The sequence below is a fragment of the Carcharhinus amblyrhynchos genome, chromosome 15 (assembly GCF_965287045.1).
Source record: "Carcharhinus amblyrhynchos chromosome 15, sCarAmb.v2.hapA, whole genome shotgun sequence".
NCBI lineage: Eukaryota > Metazoa > Chordata > Chondrichthyes > Carcharhiniformes > Carcharhinidae > Carcharhinus > Carcharhinus amblyrhynchos.
Window position 1 is genome coordinate 55,408,296 of NC_137338.1, and position 17,063 is coordinate 55,425,358.

General features: G+C 39.8%; 1 protein-coding gene across 1 annotated transcript in view; it reads right to left on the reverse strand.

Moving 5' to 3' along the window:
- LOC145353313 (transcription regulator protein BACH1-like) overlaps nucleotides 1–17,063 on the reverse strand; it is a 67,907-nt gene that overhangs the window by 24,726 nt on the left and 26,118 nt on the right. The window contains exon 2 of the mRNA XM_080203961.1: nucleotides 6–260. Within this exon, the coding sequence (XP_080060087.1) occupies nucleotides 6–248 (243 nt within the window). The 5' untranslated portion in view covers nucleotides 249–260. The remainder of the gene's footprint in view (nucleotides 1–5; nucleotides 261–17,063) is intronic.

Genomic DNA, 17,063 nt, shown 5'->3' on the forward strand with positions numbered 1-17,063 from the left:
TTTACCTCCTCAGGAAGTGTAACAAGCATGTCAATATCTTTTTTCCATATCACTGTTGACAGAAAATAATCACTGCAGGCTGCAAGCACAGAACGATGTGCACGAAATGACTTGTTTTCCACAACCACTGTCACATCGCAAAAGAGGTCTTGCTTTCTTTGATCATTGAGGCTCAGTAGAACACTGGTACTGTGCACAGAGGACTCGTAGGAATAAACCAAGGTGTCGCTCTTTTCGCTTACCGACATTCTGTCTCATACCTGGTAAAACAAATACATGAGTTGCAGAGTCTCCTTTTTTAATAATCACATTAACTCAATCAGCAAGGAGCTTTAATATTTTCAAGTCTGAATCTGTGAGTCACCAGCTATATAAATTCCAGTTTTCTTTGTGACTCAAAGGTATTTTCTCTCCAGCCATTAAAGCACCACAAAGTTAAATTTCAAACTTTTGATAGCTTTTAGATGTCTAGTTATATTTATAGCCTACAACTTTGTTTTTAGCTTAGGATAAGTTTGTTACTCACCCATCATACATTTCCATGTATGCAAATTCATTGTGCAAACTCAGGGTACATCGCTGCAAACGTATTTTTGCAAGACTACAGAATACAACAAATCAATTGTCACTTCAATCACAGCAGCCTCTTAGTGTGAGCAGCTGAAAAGTACATTAATTTTAGACTATCTGAAGGCTTTTATATCGAGATAGAGTTTTCACAAAAGAGAAGACAAGCCTTCATGAACAACCTCAGCTGGTACAGGAATTGAACCCATACTCTTGGCATCATACTTTTGAGGTACAAATCACTGTTGTAATTTTAGAAAAGCGGCAGCCAATCTTGTGTAAACCAAGCTGTCACAAAGGGCAATGTAGTAATGATCAGTTAACTGGGCCCAAAATTGGACCCATTTGAAAACTCCCCTCCCACAGCCTCAATTTGAACAAATCCACAGATCACCGATTGCAAAAATCGGTCATGAACCACTGCAACTGCACAGCATTGTAAAAGATGGCGAAGTAATTTTTCTAATAAAGTACCTTGACACATTTATGAGTGGAAACTAGATGCAGTTTGATTAATACAGCTAGAAAGCAAATAGATAAACATCGTTAAATCAATGTCAATCCACCATCGATGACCAAATCGATTGTAAATTACTAAAAATGACAGTTGTGTCAGCAGCACTGTTGCCTGAATCAGAAGGTTGAGTGTTCAAGTCTCACTCCAGATCTTGAGCACAAAAATCAAGGCTTACACCTTAATGTGGTACTGAGGAAGTGCTGCACTCTGAGATGCATCTCTTGGCTGATATGTTAAACCGAGACGCCCCCTTAACCTGCTGGAGGTGACACAAAAGAGCCCACGGCACTATTTCAAAGAGAAAGAGGGGCATCATCCTCCATGTCCCAGCCAAAATGCAGCCCTCAATCAAAATCACAAAAACAGATTATCTCATCATTACTACATTGCTCTTTGTGGCAGCTTGTTTTTCACAAGGTTGGCTGCCACTTTTCTTATATTACAAGAGTGATTTGTACTTCAAAAGTATGAATGCCAAGAGCACAGGTTCAATTCCCGTACTGGCTGAGGTTGTCCATGAAGGCCTGTCTTTTCAACCTTGCCCCTCACCGGAGGTGTGGAGATCATCACATTAAATCACTACCAGTCAGTTCTCCCCCTCAAAGGGGAGATTAGCTTATAAACCTGTAATCATCTGGGACCATAGTAACTTTACCTTTACACTGGCTGCAATGCACCGAGACAGCGGTTGTGAGAGGTGCTACATAAGTGAAAGTCTTTTTTAAAGACGAACTATTCCTAATTATTTGTATACAATAGTGAGACTTAATAAATTTATAACACCTTATATTCTTCTTTTTAAAAATGCTATCATTGTTCTTGTACCCAAATGGATCCATTTAATTTTCTGAACCTTAAAGGCCTGGAAAACAAGTGCAATTACTGGAACCTCCCAATGATTAATTCATCGAGGGGCTTGGCCAATTTGAGAAGAGGCTGCTTCTAGAACAACATTTCTTATACTAGTACAAGGGGTCATGGAAACTTGAATTATTTTTACAATTCTGCAATCTTTTGCACGTACACATCGATTTTGTCAGAATTACACCTACAAAAGTGACAATCAAGTAGAAATTCAGGCCTAGAGCTTAACCATCACAAGTGGAGGGGTTGCAGGGAAGAGTGGCATCTTTTATGCGCAGCAATCTTTAAACACTTAAACTTTGTTAGGGCAGGAGCTCTGTAGAATCAGAGTGCTCTCTTGTACAGGGGAAATATACATCAATGAAGCCATTAAAATTGAAGAAACTGACTGTTGGTTACAATACAAATACAAAATTAATTGTCGTAAAATTATCAGTGAGTACAGCTAGCACCAAAGCTAGCGTATTCTATACACAATTCTAGATATCCTGAGAGAGCAATTACATTCTTCAGTCGCAACAAGAAAACACAAAGGAATTAACTGGTGACTTGACTTAAGTGACCATATGATACAAGTCATCTTATAAAGCTTTTAAATTCTTGTATCGTAACTTTGAATAGTACAAACATATTTAGTCCTTGTGACATTCCTACAGAAACATGGAACTCAGAAGCAATATGAAAATTTAGTGACAGATTTAGCACAAAAATAAACAGAATTTAAAAACCAAAATGCCAAAATACAATAATTTAGTCCATTAAAATTTGATTTTCCCCATAAAAAGAACCCACATTTAGAATATAATAAACTGAATCATAATAAAACATTTGCAGTGCATGACAATAGTTGCCTGTGGATGCAATTTTGGCAGATTTTGTTTAACTGCAATCAAATGGCCTTTGTTTATACTATAATGCTTCAAGAATATCCCTCAATTGCCACAGCAATATTTTTTGAGTTCTTAGACAGACAACTGTTTATGCTAATCCTAGGTATTTTTTGTTACCAATGGCAAAACAGTATTTTGTACTTAGGCCAAACAACCAGACATGCAAGTGGAAAGTGACACTTTGGAAATCCAGCACTTGTTTTGAGTCTTTGAGGTTCTAAAATTAAACTGGCTTATTTGCTTCAAATTCAAATAATACAAATTTGAATCCTCAGGTCTCACTCTTGTTATATATCATTCAAATAAACACCATGCCACGACCCAACAGCAACAACTCTTGCTTTTGCCTGACCTCACCCCCTCCTCTCTCCCCCATCATTCCAGGTCAAGCAGCAGGAACAAAACAATCATTGGGAAGTGGTACTGCACAGGACAATATGAATCACTGACATGACGATTACAATAAAAAGGCTCTTAAATTGAAAAGGCTAGAAATGCAGAACAATCTTGCATTAATGCAGCAGACCTTTCACAATCTCAGTTTCACAAGTACAAGTACGCAAGTATTTGATAAATGTGTTTAGTTTAAAAAAAGAATGGCAAGTGGATGCTTATAACACACAAAAGCATCCGCTGTTTGCACACCAAGTTTCACCACCTCTCCATATTGGAAAGCTTAAGTTTTAATTGTGACCCTGCATCCAAAACTCAATACCCAAATGTAGACACCAGTAACAGTTTAAAAATCACTGCCCTATTAGGGCAACAGTTCAACATTTGGAACTGATTTTACAACATACTGCGTTTGGATATATTGACTCAGGTCTCAAATTGAGTAAGACACACTGGCGTTATTAGTTTTAATTTGGTATTAACTGAAACTATGCCTATACCTGTTACTTAGTTTCTATGTGAAGTGTCAAAAAGGAGAAAGACAACTCTGGAAGATAGAAACTGAGCAAGGTATATGTTGCTGATAAAATTTACACAGCCAAAGAATCCTACTTTCAAACAAAAGGTCACAAAACTGATGAGCTTGGGAAAGTTGCCAGCCAGAGCTCAAAAGCAAATTTTTTGCTGAACTTCTATGAAAATTCTGCTATTTGTGTTAGATTTGAACATTTGAAATAATTAAGTAATTCCAGGTTCGATAAAGCACAACTAAAAGTAATATCTCCTCTACTCTGTCCCAACAGCATTGTTCAGTCTCAGAACAGCATCACTTACTCCACCAGCGAAATGTCTTTTCCATTTCTCACAGCAGCTTCTGAGCAAAACTGTCAAATTGATACAACTGATGCTAATTTTTGATTTATTGTCACAGTGAAAAGTTTTTTTTTACACGTTATTCAGACAAAACATACCACTCATAGAGAAGGAAAGAGAGTGCAGAATGTAGTGTTACAGTCATAATTAGGATGTAGAGAAAGATCAACTTAATGCAAGGTATCAAGTCTGACAGCAGCAGCGAGGAAGCTGTTCTTGAGTTGGTTGGTACGTGACCTCAGACTTCTGTACCTTTTTCCTGAAGGAAGAAGGTGGAAGAGAGAATGCGTGAGGTCCTTGATTATGCTGGCTGCTTTGCCAGGATAGCAGGAAGTGTAAACAGAGTCAATGGATGGGAGGCTGGTTTACATGATGGATTGGGCTACATTCACAACCTTTTGTAGTTCCTTGCGGTCGGTCTTGAGCAGAGCAGGAGCCATACCAAGTTGTGACACAACCAGAAAGAATGCTTTCTGTGGTGCATCTATAAAAGTTGGTGAAAGTCATAGCTGACATGCCAAATTTCCTCAGTCTTCTGAGAAAGAAGGTGGGCTACCTTAACTACAGTGTCAGCATAGGGGGACCAGGGCAGGTTGTCAGTGATCTGGACACCTAAAAATGTGAAGCTCCAACCCTTTCTATTTCATCGCCTTTGATGTAGCAGGGGCATGTTCTCCTTTACGCTACCTGAAGTCAATGACAATCTCTTTCATTTTGTTGACATTGAGGAAGAGATTATTGTTGTTGCACCAGTTCACTAGATTCTCTTTCTCATTGCTGTACTCTGTCTCATCGTTGTTTGAGATTGGACCCACTATGGTGGTGGTGTCAGCAAACTTGAAAGTCCCATTGGAGGGGAATTTGGCCACACAGTCATAGGTGTATAAGGACTATTGTAAGGGCCTGAGAACTCAGCGTTGTGGGAATGATCGTGGAGGCGGTGCTGTTGCCTGTCCTTACTGATTGTGGGTAGTTTTGCGTAGTGGGCCAGTCAAAATCCATTTCACATAGAATACACCTGATATACAATGCTTAAACATACACTTCAGGCCCAGGGTTATGACTGGATTTAACTTAATTCCAAAAACCTCCCTGTCCTATGCCTCTCATCATACAACTCTTACGCAGCTCAAGGTATTAATATCATTTACTAAATGTATGTCAAAAGTTCTATTATGAATTGGAGGCTAAATAATTAAGGTCACATTAAGACAGCACAGAACTTTTTAGAAAGATTACAAAAATTTGCATAGAATGAATCTGAGGTAACAAAAGTTGAATGAAAGGTCACTATTCTGTAAATTATATAGATAGTCTTTTGATAAAACCAAAATGCCATACAGCAGATTCATAATTATAGTCATCTGAATGATTTTCTCCTGCTGGTTGGAGGGAGTCAGAAGCAGGGCCAGAGGTAAGGAGACCGAGCACACACAAGAGGGAGTAATTTAACCAAGCAGCAATGAACATATGCTTATTAAGTCTTTCCTTTTCTTTGACATTTACAATCAGTCACCACACCATATACGGCACTCAGACATGATCACTGCCCTGTAAATAGTTTATTGCTTTATAAGTTGGATGACCATTAAAAATTTGAAAAAAGCAATTTCATAATTATTTAAGAGCGGAGCTTATGGAAAAATGGGGTAGTAGATTAGCCAACTAACATTTGCTTGTTAAACTTGACCTGTCCTTGCCATCAATAATTTTTATTAAGCTGCAAAGTTGGAGCTGGAAACTTCTTTTCCTCCCCACCTCAAAACACATCACACATTAACTTAATATTCCAAAAACAGTACACTTATTGCATTAATTGCAGCACCTTTGGAAAATAAAATCTAATCAAGCAGAGTCAGCATAGCTTCATGAAAGAGAAATAGTGTCTATTTTACTTTAATTTTGCAAGGAAGTCTCAGAGTGGATAGAGGGGAACCAGTGGATGTGTTATATTTGGACTTCCACAAGATGTTCAACACCTCACAAAAGGTTAAGTCATAAGGTAAGAGTCCATGGTGTTGGAGGTAATATATTGGCAGAGGTAAAATATTGGCTAATGGGTAAGAAATAGCAAGTGGGGCTAAGGGGTTCTTTTTCAGGTTGGTGACCTGTAACCAATGGAGTTTCACAGGGATCAGTGCTGGGACTGCAATGCTTTATAGTACATATCAATGACTTGAAGGAAGGAAATGAATGTACTGTAGCCAATTTGAAGATACAAAAATAGGTGGAAAGACAACTGGGAAGAGATATACAAACAGTCTACAAATGGCATATAATGTGGGAAAATGCGAAGTTGTTCTTTTGGAAGACAGAACAAAAGAACGGTATTATTTAAATGGAGTAAAACTACAAAAAGCTGCAAAAAAGTTGACTGGGAGGTACTTGCGTACGAAACACAAAGCCAGCACACAGGTTCAGCAGTTAATCAGGAAGGGTAATGGAACATTTGTCTTTATTTCAAGAGGATTGGAGTATAAGAGTTGGGAAGTCTTGTTGCAATTATACAAGATAGTGGTGAGACCATATTGGGATACTGAGCAGCTTTGGTCCCTTATTTAAGGGAAGATATTTCACTGAAGGCAGTTCAGAGAAGGTTCACTGCAATGATCCCTGGTATGAAGGGACTGTCTTATGAGGAATGATTAAACAGGTCGGAACTCTATTCGTTGGAATTTAGAAGAACGAGAGGTGGTTTCATTGAAACATAGGATTCCTAAAGGGCTTGATAGGACAATTGCTGAGAGGATGCTTCCCCTCATGAAAGTGTAGCATCAGAGGGCATTGTCTCAGAACAAAGGGGTGCTTGGCTGAGATGAGGAGGAATTTCTACTGAGGGGTGAGTGTCTTTAGAACTCCTTGCTCTCTGTAGCAGAATCCTCGTGAATATTTAAAGCTGAGTTAGATACATTTTTGATCAGTAAGGGAATCAAGGGTTACAGGGAAAAGGCAGGAAAATGGACATGAGGAACACTGGTTCAGCCATGAAACTATTGAATGGCAGAATAAGCTCAAGGGGCTGATCTCACAGTCTTATTAAAAGAAAAAAAATCAAATCCAGATGCATTCCACATTATGTCTCAATGAGGAGGAGCCTTGTGCAGTGCATTTATATTCTCAGAAGACATAATCTTAGCAAACAGTGCACAAATTGTTACAAAAGAGACAGCTTCTGGCCAGTCTCAAAACAAATCAGAAAGCATTAAAAAATTTCTCATTACTCAACCACAACTTCCCATGGTTTAAGACTCCAAGAGTGCAACGATTACAATTTTTCTGCTTCCCAACTGAAATTGCATTCCTTTGCCCTTTCTTGACTATCAAGAGTCCTCGACTAAGTCGTGCAATAACAAATTTATAAAACTTGCATTTAGCGGGTACAGTAGCACAGTGATCAAGTCACTGGACTATTAATCCAGAAGTCTGGACCAATAATCCAAGACAAGAATTCAAATTGCACCAAAACATTCTGCTAATTTAAATTAAGTTAATTGTGTAACTAATAAAAAGCTAGCTAGCTCACTGATGTCCTTTAGGGAAGGAAGCCTGTTAGAACTGTGATGTTGGTGCTATTACACAGACTTGGTTCAGGGAAGGACAGGATTGACAGCTTAACATCCCAGGATACAGATGTTTCAGGCAGGATAGAGGAGGATGTAAAAGGGGTGGGGCAGTTGCACTACTGGTTAAGGAGAATATCACAGCTGTACTGCAGAACGACACCACGGAGGGCTCATGCAGCGAGGCTACATGAGTAGAGCTCAGGAAGAGGGTGTAGTTACAATATTGGAGGTTTACCATAGGCCACCCAACTGCCAGTAGGAGACAGAGGAACAGATATATAAGTAGATTTTGGAAGGTGTAAAAGTTACAGGGTTATTGTGGTGGAAGATTTTAACTTCCCCTATATTGACTGGGACTCTCACTTCTAGGGGCATGGATGGGGCAGAGTTTGTAAGGAGCATCCAGGAGGGCTTCTTGAAACAGTATGTAGATAGTCCAATTAGGGAAGGGGCCACACTAGACCTAGTATTAGGGAATGAGCCCGGCCAGGTGGTCGATGTTTCAAAAGGGGAGCAGTTTGGGAACAGTGACCACAATTCAGTAAACTTTAAGCTACTGATGGGTAAAGGTAAGTGTAGTCCTCAAGTTAAGGTGCTAAATTGGGGAAAGGCTAATTACAACAATATTATACAGGAGCTGAAGAGTGTAGATTGGGAATAGATGTTTGAGAGCAAATCAACATCTGGGATGTGGGAGTTTTCAAATGTAAGTTGATAGGGATTCAGGACCAGCACATTCCTGTAAGGATGAAGTACGGCAAGTTTTGGGAACCTTAGACAACAAGAGATATTGTGAGCCTAATCAGAGAGAAAAAGGAAGCATTTGTCAAAGCTAGGAAGCGGGGAGCACACGAAGCAAGCGTGGAATACAAGGAAAGTAGAAAGAAACTTAAGCAAGGAGTAAAGAGGACTAAAAGAGGTCAAGAAAATGCTTTGGCAGCAGGATTAAGGAAAACCCCAAGGTTTGTTTATGCATATACAAAGAGCAAGAAGGTAGCCAGGGAGGGGGTTGGCCCACTCAAGGACAAGGGAGGGAATCTATGCATGGAGCCAGAGGAAATGGGTGAGGTATTAAATAAGTATTTTGTGTCAGCATTCACCAAAGAGAAGGACTTGGTGGATGATGAGTCTGGGAAAGGGTGTGTAGTTAGTCTGAATCATGTTGAGATCAAAAAGATGATATTGGGGTTCTTGAGAAACATTAAGGTAGACAAGTCCCCAGGGCCTGATGGGATATACCCCAGAATATCAAGAGGGGCAAGGGAGGAAATTGCTGAGGCCTCGAGAAATCTTTGTATCCTCACTGGCTACAGGGGAGATTCCAAAGGACTGGAAAATAGCCAATGTTGTTCCTTTGTTTAAGGACGGCAGCAAGAATAATCCAGGTAAATACAGGCTGGTGAGCCTTACATCAGTAGTAGGGAAATTATTGGAGAAGATTCTTTGAGACAGGATTTATGCTCACTTGGAAATAAGTGGATGTATTAGTGAGAGGCATATGGTTTTGTGAAAGGGAGATCGCGTCTCACGAATTTGATTGAGTTTTTCCAAGGAAGAGATGATGATGACTGATGAGGGTAGGGCAGTGGATGTTGTCTGCATGGACCTCAGTAAGGCCTTTGACAAAATCCTTCATGGCAGACTGGTGCAGAAGGTGAAGTTGCAGGAGATCAGAGGTGAGCTGGCAAGGTAGATACAGAACTGGCTTGGTCAAAGAAGACAGAGGGTAGCAGTAGAATGGTGGTTTCTGAATGGAGTGCTGTGACAAGTGGCGTTCCTCAGAGATCAGTGCTGGGACCTTTACTGATTGTAATATATATGTATATAAATGATTCAAAGGAAAATGTAACTAATTTGATTAGTAAGTTTGCAGATGACGCAAAAGTTGGTAGATTTGCGAATAGTGATGAGAATCATCAGAGGACACAGCAGGACATAGATTGGTTGGAGACTTGGACAGAGAGATGTTAGATGGAGTTTAATCTGGACAAAAGTGAGAATGCATTTTGGAAGTTCTAATGCAGATAGAAAATCAAAATGTTAAAAAAAAGATACAGGCGGGGTTTCAGCAGCAGATGAGGAGTCGAGGTTGGGTTGAACCAGCCACTGTTACACAAGGGGAAATCATGGTGCTACCATGGATGTGTTCAGAAACTCCTCTTCGAATTAGCTGCCAGGTTAAGGGATAGTCAGTAGCTCGAGGAGGCCAAAATACAAAGGTTTAATCCCAATATTGAAGTGAAGATATCAGCTCATCCAGTACCACGTCAGACAAACAGTCTGCTCATTTTGCAACATTTCAAGAGAAGTGGTGATGGTAAGGGAGAGCTGTGTATTATGTGAAAACTAACACCGTTTCTGAATGGTGTAACTTTACTAAGATCCATGTACATCAAATGCAACATCTTCAATCTTTCTTGTCCACTTTCTGAAAAAATTCAATCAGGTTAGTCAGACACAACCTTCCAATAATAAATCCATGCTGGCAATCTGCTTAATCCACGCATTTCAAAATGACAAATTAATACTGCCTCTCAGAATTGTTAGCCAATAATTTCCAATGCCAAGGTTAGGCTGATTGGCCTGCAGTTACTCCATCTATCCCCTTTTCACTTTTTAAACAATGGCACAATTATCATCAATATGTCTGAAACAATGACAACAATACTACAACAACTTGTATGTATAATTACATCTTTAGTGTAAAGGTCTATGTTTTATAATGCTGCTATGAAGCAAAGTCTGACACACAGCCATGTAAAGAGATATTAGAACAGATGGCCAAAACCTGTGTTAAGGAGGTACACAGACATCCTGGAAGCTCTAGAATCAAAAGTCTCACCCTTTCTCTTTGTGACAACATGTTTGTTCTGCCCCCACACTACCTCTTCTTGATTCATGCCACTTCGCTGACATAACATTTTGAAGGTAAATCAGTTTCCAGCTCACTTTTGCAATTCAACTAAGTAAAACTGCCCATCCCCTGAGAACTTTTACCCCTGATCTATCTTATCTTTTTCCATAATGTGCTGAATTTTACCAAGTTATAATTACTACCAAAATGTTCCCCATTCCCTGAAACTAAGTCCAAAAGAACAAGAAAAATGGAGCACACTACATACAATTAAGCACACAGGATCCCCCAACAATATTCTCCATACACAGTGTTTAAGTCTTGCGCTTCAAAACTAGCTGCAGCTCTTGTTAAGCCGCAATTTGGCATACAGTCAACAAAGTGGAAAGTTGACCTTTGCACTATTATCCGAGTGTATATTTGGATAATTATGCAAGGCTTCTGCTTAAACAAGGGTTTGAATTCAGAATAATCTTCAAAGCTTGAATACTGGTAGTCTTTCTGCAATCTTCACCTTCATTATACTGGTTACCTTGCATCGGCGTAGACACAAAGTGACATAGTAGTAAATAAAGCTTGAGAGCACTGGGAGCACATTATGAATCGTTCCAAAGTGTAGATTAATTGGACATGGACACAGCATGGCATATTTAAACACACCGTGAACATAGTAACTTGCATTTTGTCACAAGTTGAAAACGATATTTAACCTTGTTTTGATGTTCTTTTAAAACACCAATTCTGGTGACTTTTGGTGCACTTAAAAAAACAGATGCAAGAACATTTGTGTTCAATATTTTTTTCACTGGCCAAGAGCAGAATTTGAAACAGTGCTTATATGCACAATATAACAATCTTACTATCATAAGATTTCTGGGGTTAGTAAGCACAAATGCATGAACAGTTATTGGTTACTACTTAGAGTCTCTGAAGAAGACAGTGAAAGGCTGAAAAATTAAGAAAATTCAGAAAAAGTATATAAAATACTAGCAAGTGAAAATGTAATGGCAACAGGAGATGACAGACTGCAACTTAGGTGAATGTCACTTCTGGATTGAACATAGTCTATTATGACTATAGAGATCAATTTGTGAGTGGTGGTCCCTTCCACAGCTGGCACAGATAAATAGTGTTGGCCTTGAGGTAGACTGATGATTTTTCTGTCTGGCAGGCTCTTTTTGCCACGATCCAGTCATATTTTTTGTCCTCTGCTTTTTCTACACCCTTGCTGATTGCTGGTCTCCAGGCACTGCAGTCCGCAGCAAAAACCTTCCATGTATCAATTCAGATCTCTAACAATTTCCAAGTTTTGCTTGCAAGTAATATCAAGGAAAGCCCCAAGATATTTCTAAATACTGTGACTCAATCCTCAGCCTAAAAACAGTGTGGAGACGCTGGCGCTGGACTAGGGTGGGCACAGTACGTAGTCTCACACCACCAGGTTAAAGTCTAACAGGTTTATTTGGAATCATTTCAGCTTTGAGTGCTACTCCTTCCTCAGGTGAGTGGACAGGTGGATTCACAATCACAAAAATTGTGCCTGTCTATATATGCCATGTTTGTGAATCACCAAGGGCCACTCTTGTCCTTATCCAGGAATACCTGAGATCTTATTGAATAGTGGTCACTAAGCCCAAAATGCTCCTCCACTGGTACATCGATCACCTGGCCTGGCTCTTTCCCAATACCAAGTTTAGTATGGTCCCCTTCCTGGTTGGATTGTCAACATTCTGTATCAAAAAACCCTCCTGGACACATCTAACAAATTGCTCTCCATCCGTGCTCCTGGCTATAAGGGAGTCCAAATCAATCACTGCAACTTCCCTGTATTTTTCACATGTTTTGAGTATCTGACTACACAACTGTTCCTGTCTCCCGTGGGCTATTGGTAGGTCTAATGTCCCAACATTGTGATTTCACCCTTCTTATTCGTGAGCTCCACCTATAATGCCTCACTACAAGATCCCTCCAATGTTGTCCCTCTCAACACAGCTGTGTCATAGAGGTTTACAGCATGGAAACATGTCCATGCTGCCCTTCTTTTTAAACCCCTAAGCTAATCCCAATTGCCCACATTTAGCCCGTGCCCTCTATACCCATCATACCCATGTAACTACTTGCTTTTTAAGAGACAAAATTGTACTCGCCTCTACTACTACCTCTGGCGGCTTATTCCAGACACTCACCACCCTCTGAAAAAAATTGCTCTTCGACACTTTTCTATCACTCCCCTCTCACCTTAAACCTGTGCCTTCTAGTTTTAAACTTCCCTACCTTTGGGAAAAGATATTGACTATTTACCTTATCTATGCCCCTCATTATTTTATGGGCCTCTAAGATCACCCCTAAGCTTCAGAGAAAAAGGTCCCAGTCTATCCAGCCTTTCCTTACAACTCAAACCATCCTAGTAAATATTTTCTGCACTCTTTCTAGTTTAATAATATCATTTCTATAATAGGGTGACCAGAATTGCACACAGTATTCCAAGTGTGGCCTTACCAATGTCTTGTACAACTTCAAGATGTCCCAACTCCTGTATTCAATGTTTTGACTGATGAAACCAAGCATGCCGGATGTCTTCTTCAACACCCTATCCTCCTGTGATTCCACTTTCAAGGAACTGTGAACATGTATTCCTGGATCTCTTTGTTCTGTAACTATCCCCAACACCCTACCATTACTGAGTAAGTCCTGCCTTGGTTCAATCTACCAAATGCATCAGCTCACATTTGTCTAAATTAAACTCCATCCGCCATTCATCAGCCCACTGGCCCAATTGATCAAGATCCCGTTGCAATCGGAAATAACAGTGATGTGCTTCCTAGTCAGCAAATGCAACTCCCACACCCCTTTTGTTTCCCCTTCTATCCCATTGTGATAGTGGTTTTCTTGGGAAGGCCTACATTGGTGAGCAAGGGGGAAAGCATGGCGAGTTCAGCAAGGAGAGACATGCACGGTGCAGGCATGGTTGCCAAATGGTGGGTAGTCCCTTTCAATTATCTCATCTTTCAATAATAAACTCCTTAAAGCTTTGTTCCTTTTTATGATAGTGAACCAGGATGTCTTAGGACCTATAGTATCTAAGGCAATCACGTAGAAGCAGAGAAGTTGTCAGGAGTGAGCCTGGAGAAGTAGTGAGGGAAGCATTGTTTGGGGACCAATTTTTTTCAGGCATGAAAAAAGTTGCTGACAGTGCCTGTGTGGGCAGAGATGGAGTTGGGAATACCGAACATAAAATTCATATAAGCAAATGGCAAGTTGAAGTGTTACAGAAATCAGATGACAGTGTCACAGGAAGCAAGAATGATGATTCAAAGAAATACTTGCTGCGCGATGTGTATATAGTCTAGTATCTAGTTACTCAGTCTTCAGAATCATGAGTGTTACTTTCAAATTTTCATGTCATATTTGTGCTTGATTGACTTATGTTCATAAAGCAACAAATCACAATTGAACAGAGCATATAAGTAGGGCTGAAGATTATAAGTTGATTTTAAACAAAACTTCTAATCAAAAATTAGTAGTCAGCAAACAGCAATTAATACTCGAAATAGAAAGGGAGCCAATTAAATTGCTGATAATCATCTCAAATTATTTTCCTAATGAAGCCTGCAACAAATCATTAATACTACAACATTTATAAGGAAACATTCAAGATTTTGCCTGTGTTTTCAGGAAGATGTCGCACAACACCAGGTTACTGTCCAACAGATTCATCTGCCAACTGTAGTACTCCAAAAGGTTAGCTGCTCCTTCATCACTCACCTGAAGGAGGAGCAGCATTCCAAAGTTCATATCAAATAAACCTATTGGACTTTAACCTGGTATTGACAGACTTGTTACTCTGCCCACCTCAGTCCAATGCCAGCATCTCTACATCATGGCTAGATGGAAACAGAACTGGCTTGGTTATAGAAGACAGAGGAGCAGTAGAAGGATGTTTTCAGAATGGAGATTTGTAGCTAGTGGTGTTCCGCAGGGATCAGTGCTAGGACCTCTGTTGTTTGTAGTGTATATAACTGATTTGGAGGAAAACATGGGTGGTCTGATTAGTAAGTTTGCAAATGACATGAAGACTGGTGGAGTTGCTGATACTGCTGGGGATTGTCAGATAATACAACAGGATATAGATAGGTGGGGGACTTGGGGACAAATGCCAGGTGGAGTTTAATTCAAACAAATGAGAAGTGGTGCATTTTGGAGGATCAAATTTAGGCATGAATTATACTGTAAATGGCAAAACCCTCAAGAGCATTAACAGAGGGATCTGGGCATGCAGGTCCCCAGAACTGGCAACACAGGTAGGCCAAGGTGATTAAGGAGGCATATGGCATGCTTGCCTTCATCAGCTGGGGAACTAAGTCTAACAGTTGGAAGATCATGTTGCAGTTATATAAAATCTTGGTTAGACCGCATTTGGAGTACTGCGTGCAGTTTTGGTCATCACACTACCAGAAGGATGTGGAAGCTTTGGACAGAGTGCAAAGGTGATTCACCAGGATGTTGCCAGGTCTTGGCTATGAAGACAGATTGAACAAACTAGGATTGCTTTCACTGGAAAGACGGAGACCTGATAGAGGTGTATAAAATTATGAGGGGCACAGACAGGCTGAATAGTCAAAGGCTTTTTCCAAGGGTGGAAGTGCCAATTACGGGGGGAGGAGGGATAGGGCACAGGTTCAAGGTGAGAGGGGGAAGTTCAAGGGAGATGTGTGGAGGAAATTTTTCATGTAGAGTGGTGGGTGCCTGGGGCTGGTGGAAGCAGGCACATTAGCAACATTTAAGCAGCATCTGGATGGGTACATGAATAGGGAGGGAATACAGGGAGATGGAACAAGCAAGGGCAGGAGTTTTTTTTTTAAGTTTAGTTAGGGCATCATGATTAGCACGGCTAGGAGGGCCAAAGAACCTGTTCCTGCGCTGTACTTTGTTCTCTTTATGCTTTCACTTATCGAGCAATCAGAATTAAATGTGCAGTAAGCTCTATAACCAACTTAAACCTGGTCACCTTTTGCTAGATTTGAACAAGCTCATGCATTTTTCTTAATCATTACTCTGAAAACACACTGCTCCTGGTTTCAACGATCTATCATCCATTCTTCCGGCACCTGTTACCACCACATACTTTTTCATTCTCTTGCAATCCAGTAATACTCTGCAGCACTGCTGCCCCCCAACACTACCTTCCCACTATTTCAGCAGTTTCCATAGATTGGTTACATATTGATAGATCCCACAATATCCCTCACCACGATTCCAAAATCCAAGTACCCACTCAAACTTCCAGGCCCTTAAAACCCAAATATGCTGTACCATATCATACAGTGCTATGTCAACAGTTCCAAACCATAACACCGTCTACTGTTTAGTAGATCTACAGAACCTCCCTTCCATATTCTTGGGGAACCTGGACTAAAAAAGATATTAGTTCAGTACATAGCTAAAAAACAAAAATATATGAATTAAGAGTAGGCCATTTGGTCTCTCAAGCCTGCTGTGCCATTCAATATCATGACTGATCAATTATGGCCTCAATTTCACTTTCCTTTCTCCCCCTCCATCACTTAACCCCTTGATAATCAAAAATCTAATGACCACTGCTTTAAAAATATTCAATGACCCTGTTTCCATCATTCTCTGGAAAAGTTTCACAGACTTGTGAACCTCAAAAAAGATTCTCTTCAGCTCCATCTGGAATAAGAGACCCTTATTTTTAAACTATGTCCCCCACAATGTGGGGCATTGTTCAGCACATCCAATCGAATCCCCTCAAGATGATATATTTTTCAAGATAGTCTCTCATCCTTCACAAAGGATTCCTTCAGTTAATTCACATTAACAATGCTGAACATTGTAAATGGGAAAATTAGGGCAGGTTGCAAGTAAATAATCCCTAGTGAACCAGTATTTTATGTCCTATTTAAATATACAGTTCCTTAAATGAACAGTTTGATCGTTGACCATTTGAGGCATTCTTCTTCCAAGGAATGGTCATAAATACAAGGTATATTTTATAATCTAGTGTTTTTGTTACACATTAAATGCTGCAAACTATGCAACAGGACTGTGACAGACTATCAGCCAAGATCTGCAGTGAAACAGCAAAGTGCTGATCTCATGCAGTTATGCTGACAAACAATGAGCAAGCATTTTCCGGTTTCTTCACATCATTGCTTCCCTAAATAACCCTGCCACGGGCAATTCCACATAACTCTTTACTGCAGCATAATTAACAAAGACACATTGTGTTTTTAAAAATATAAAAGGAGTGACTTCACGAAAATCTAGTAAAATTACAGGCTATATCAGAAAACCTAAACAAATCAGTTTAAGATTTCTACATTAATCTTTATTGTACCATTTATCCGATTAAATGTACCATATGTACAACTACCATAAAAATACAGTAAGCCTGCTTTAAGTTGGCCCTTTAAATTTTCTTTTAAATTGCAGTTTTTATGCCTTCTGTTCCAATTTTATATTATTTGCCATCATTGCTCTTTTGTGTCACACTTTTCTGGCTTGTTTTGTATTGTTTTACA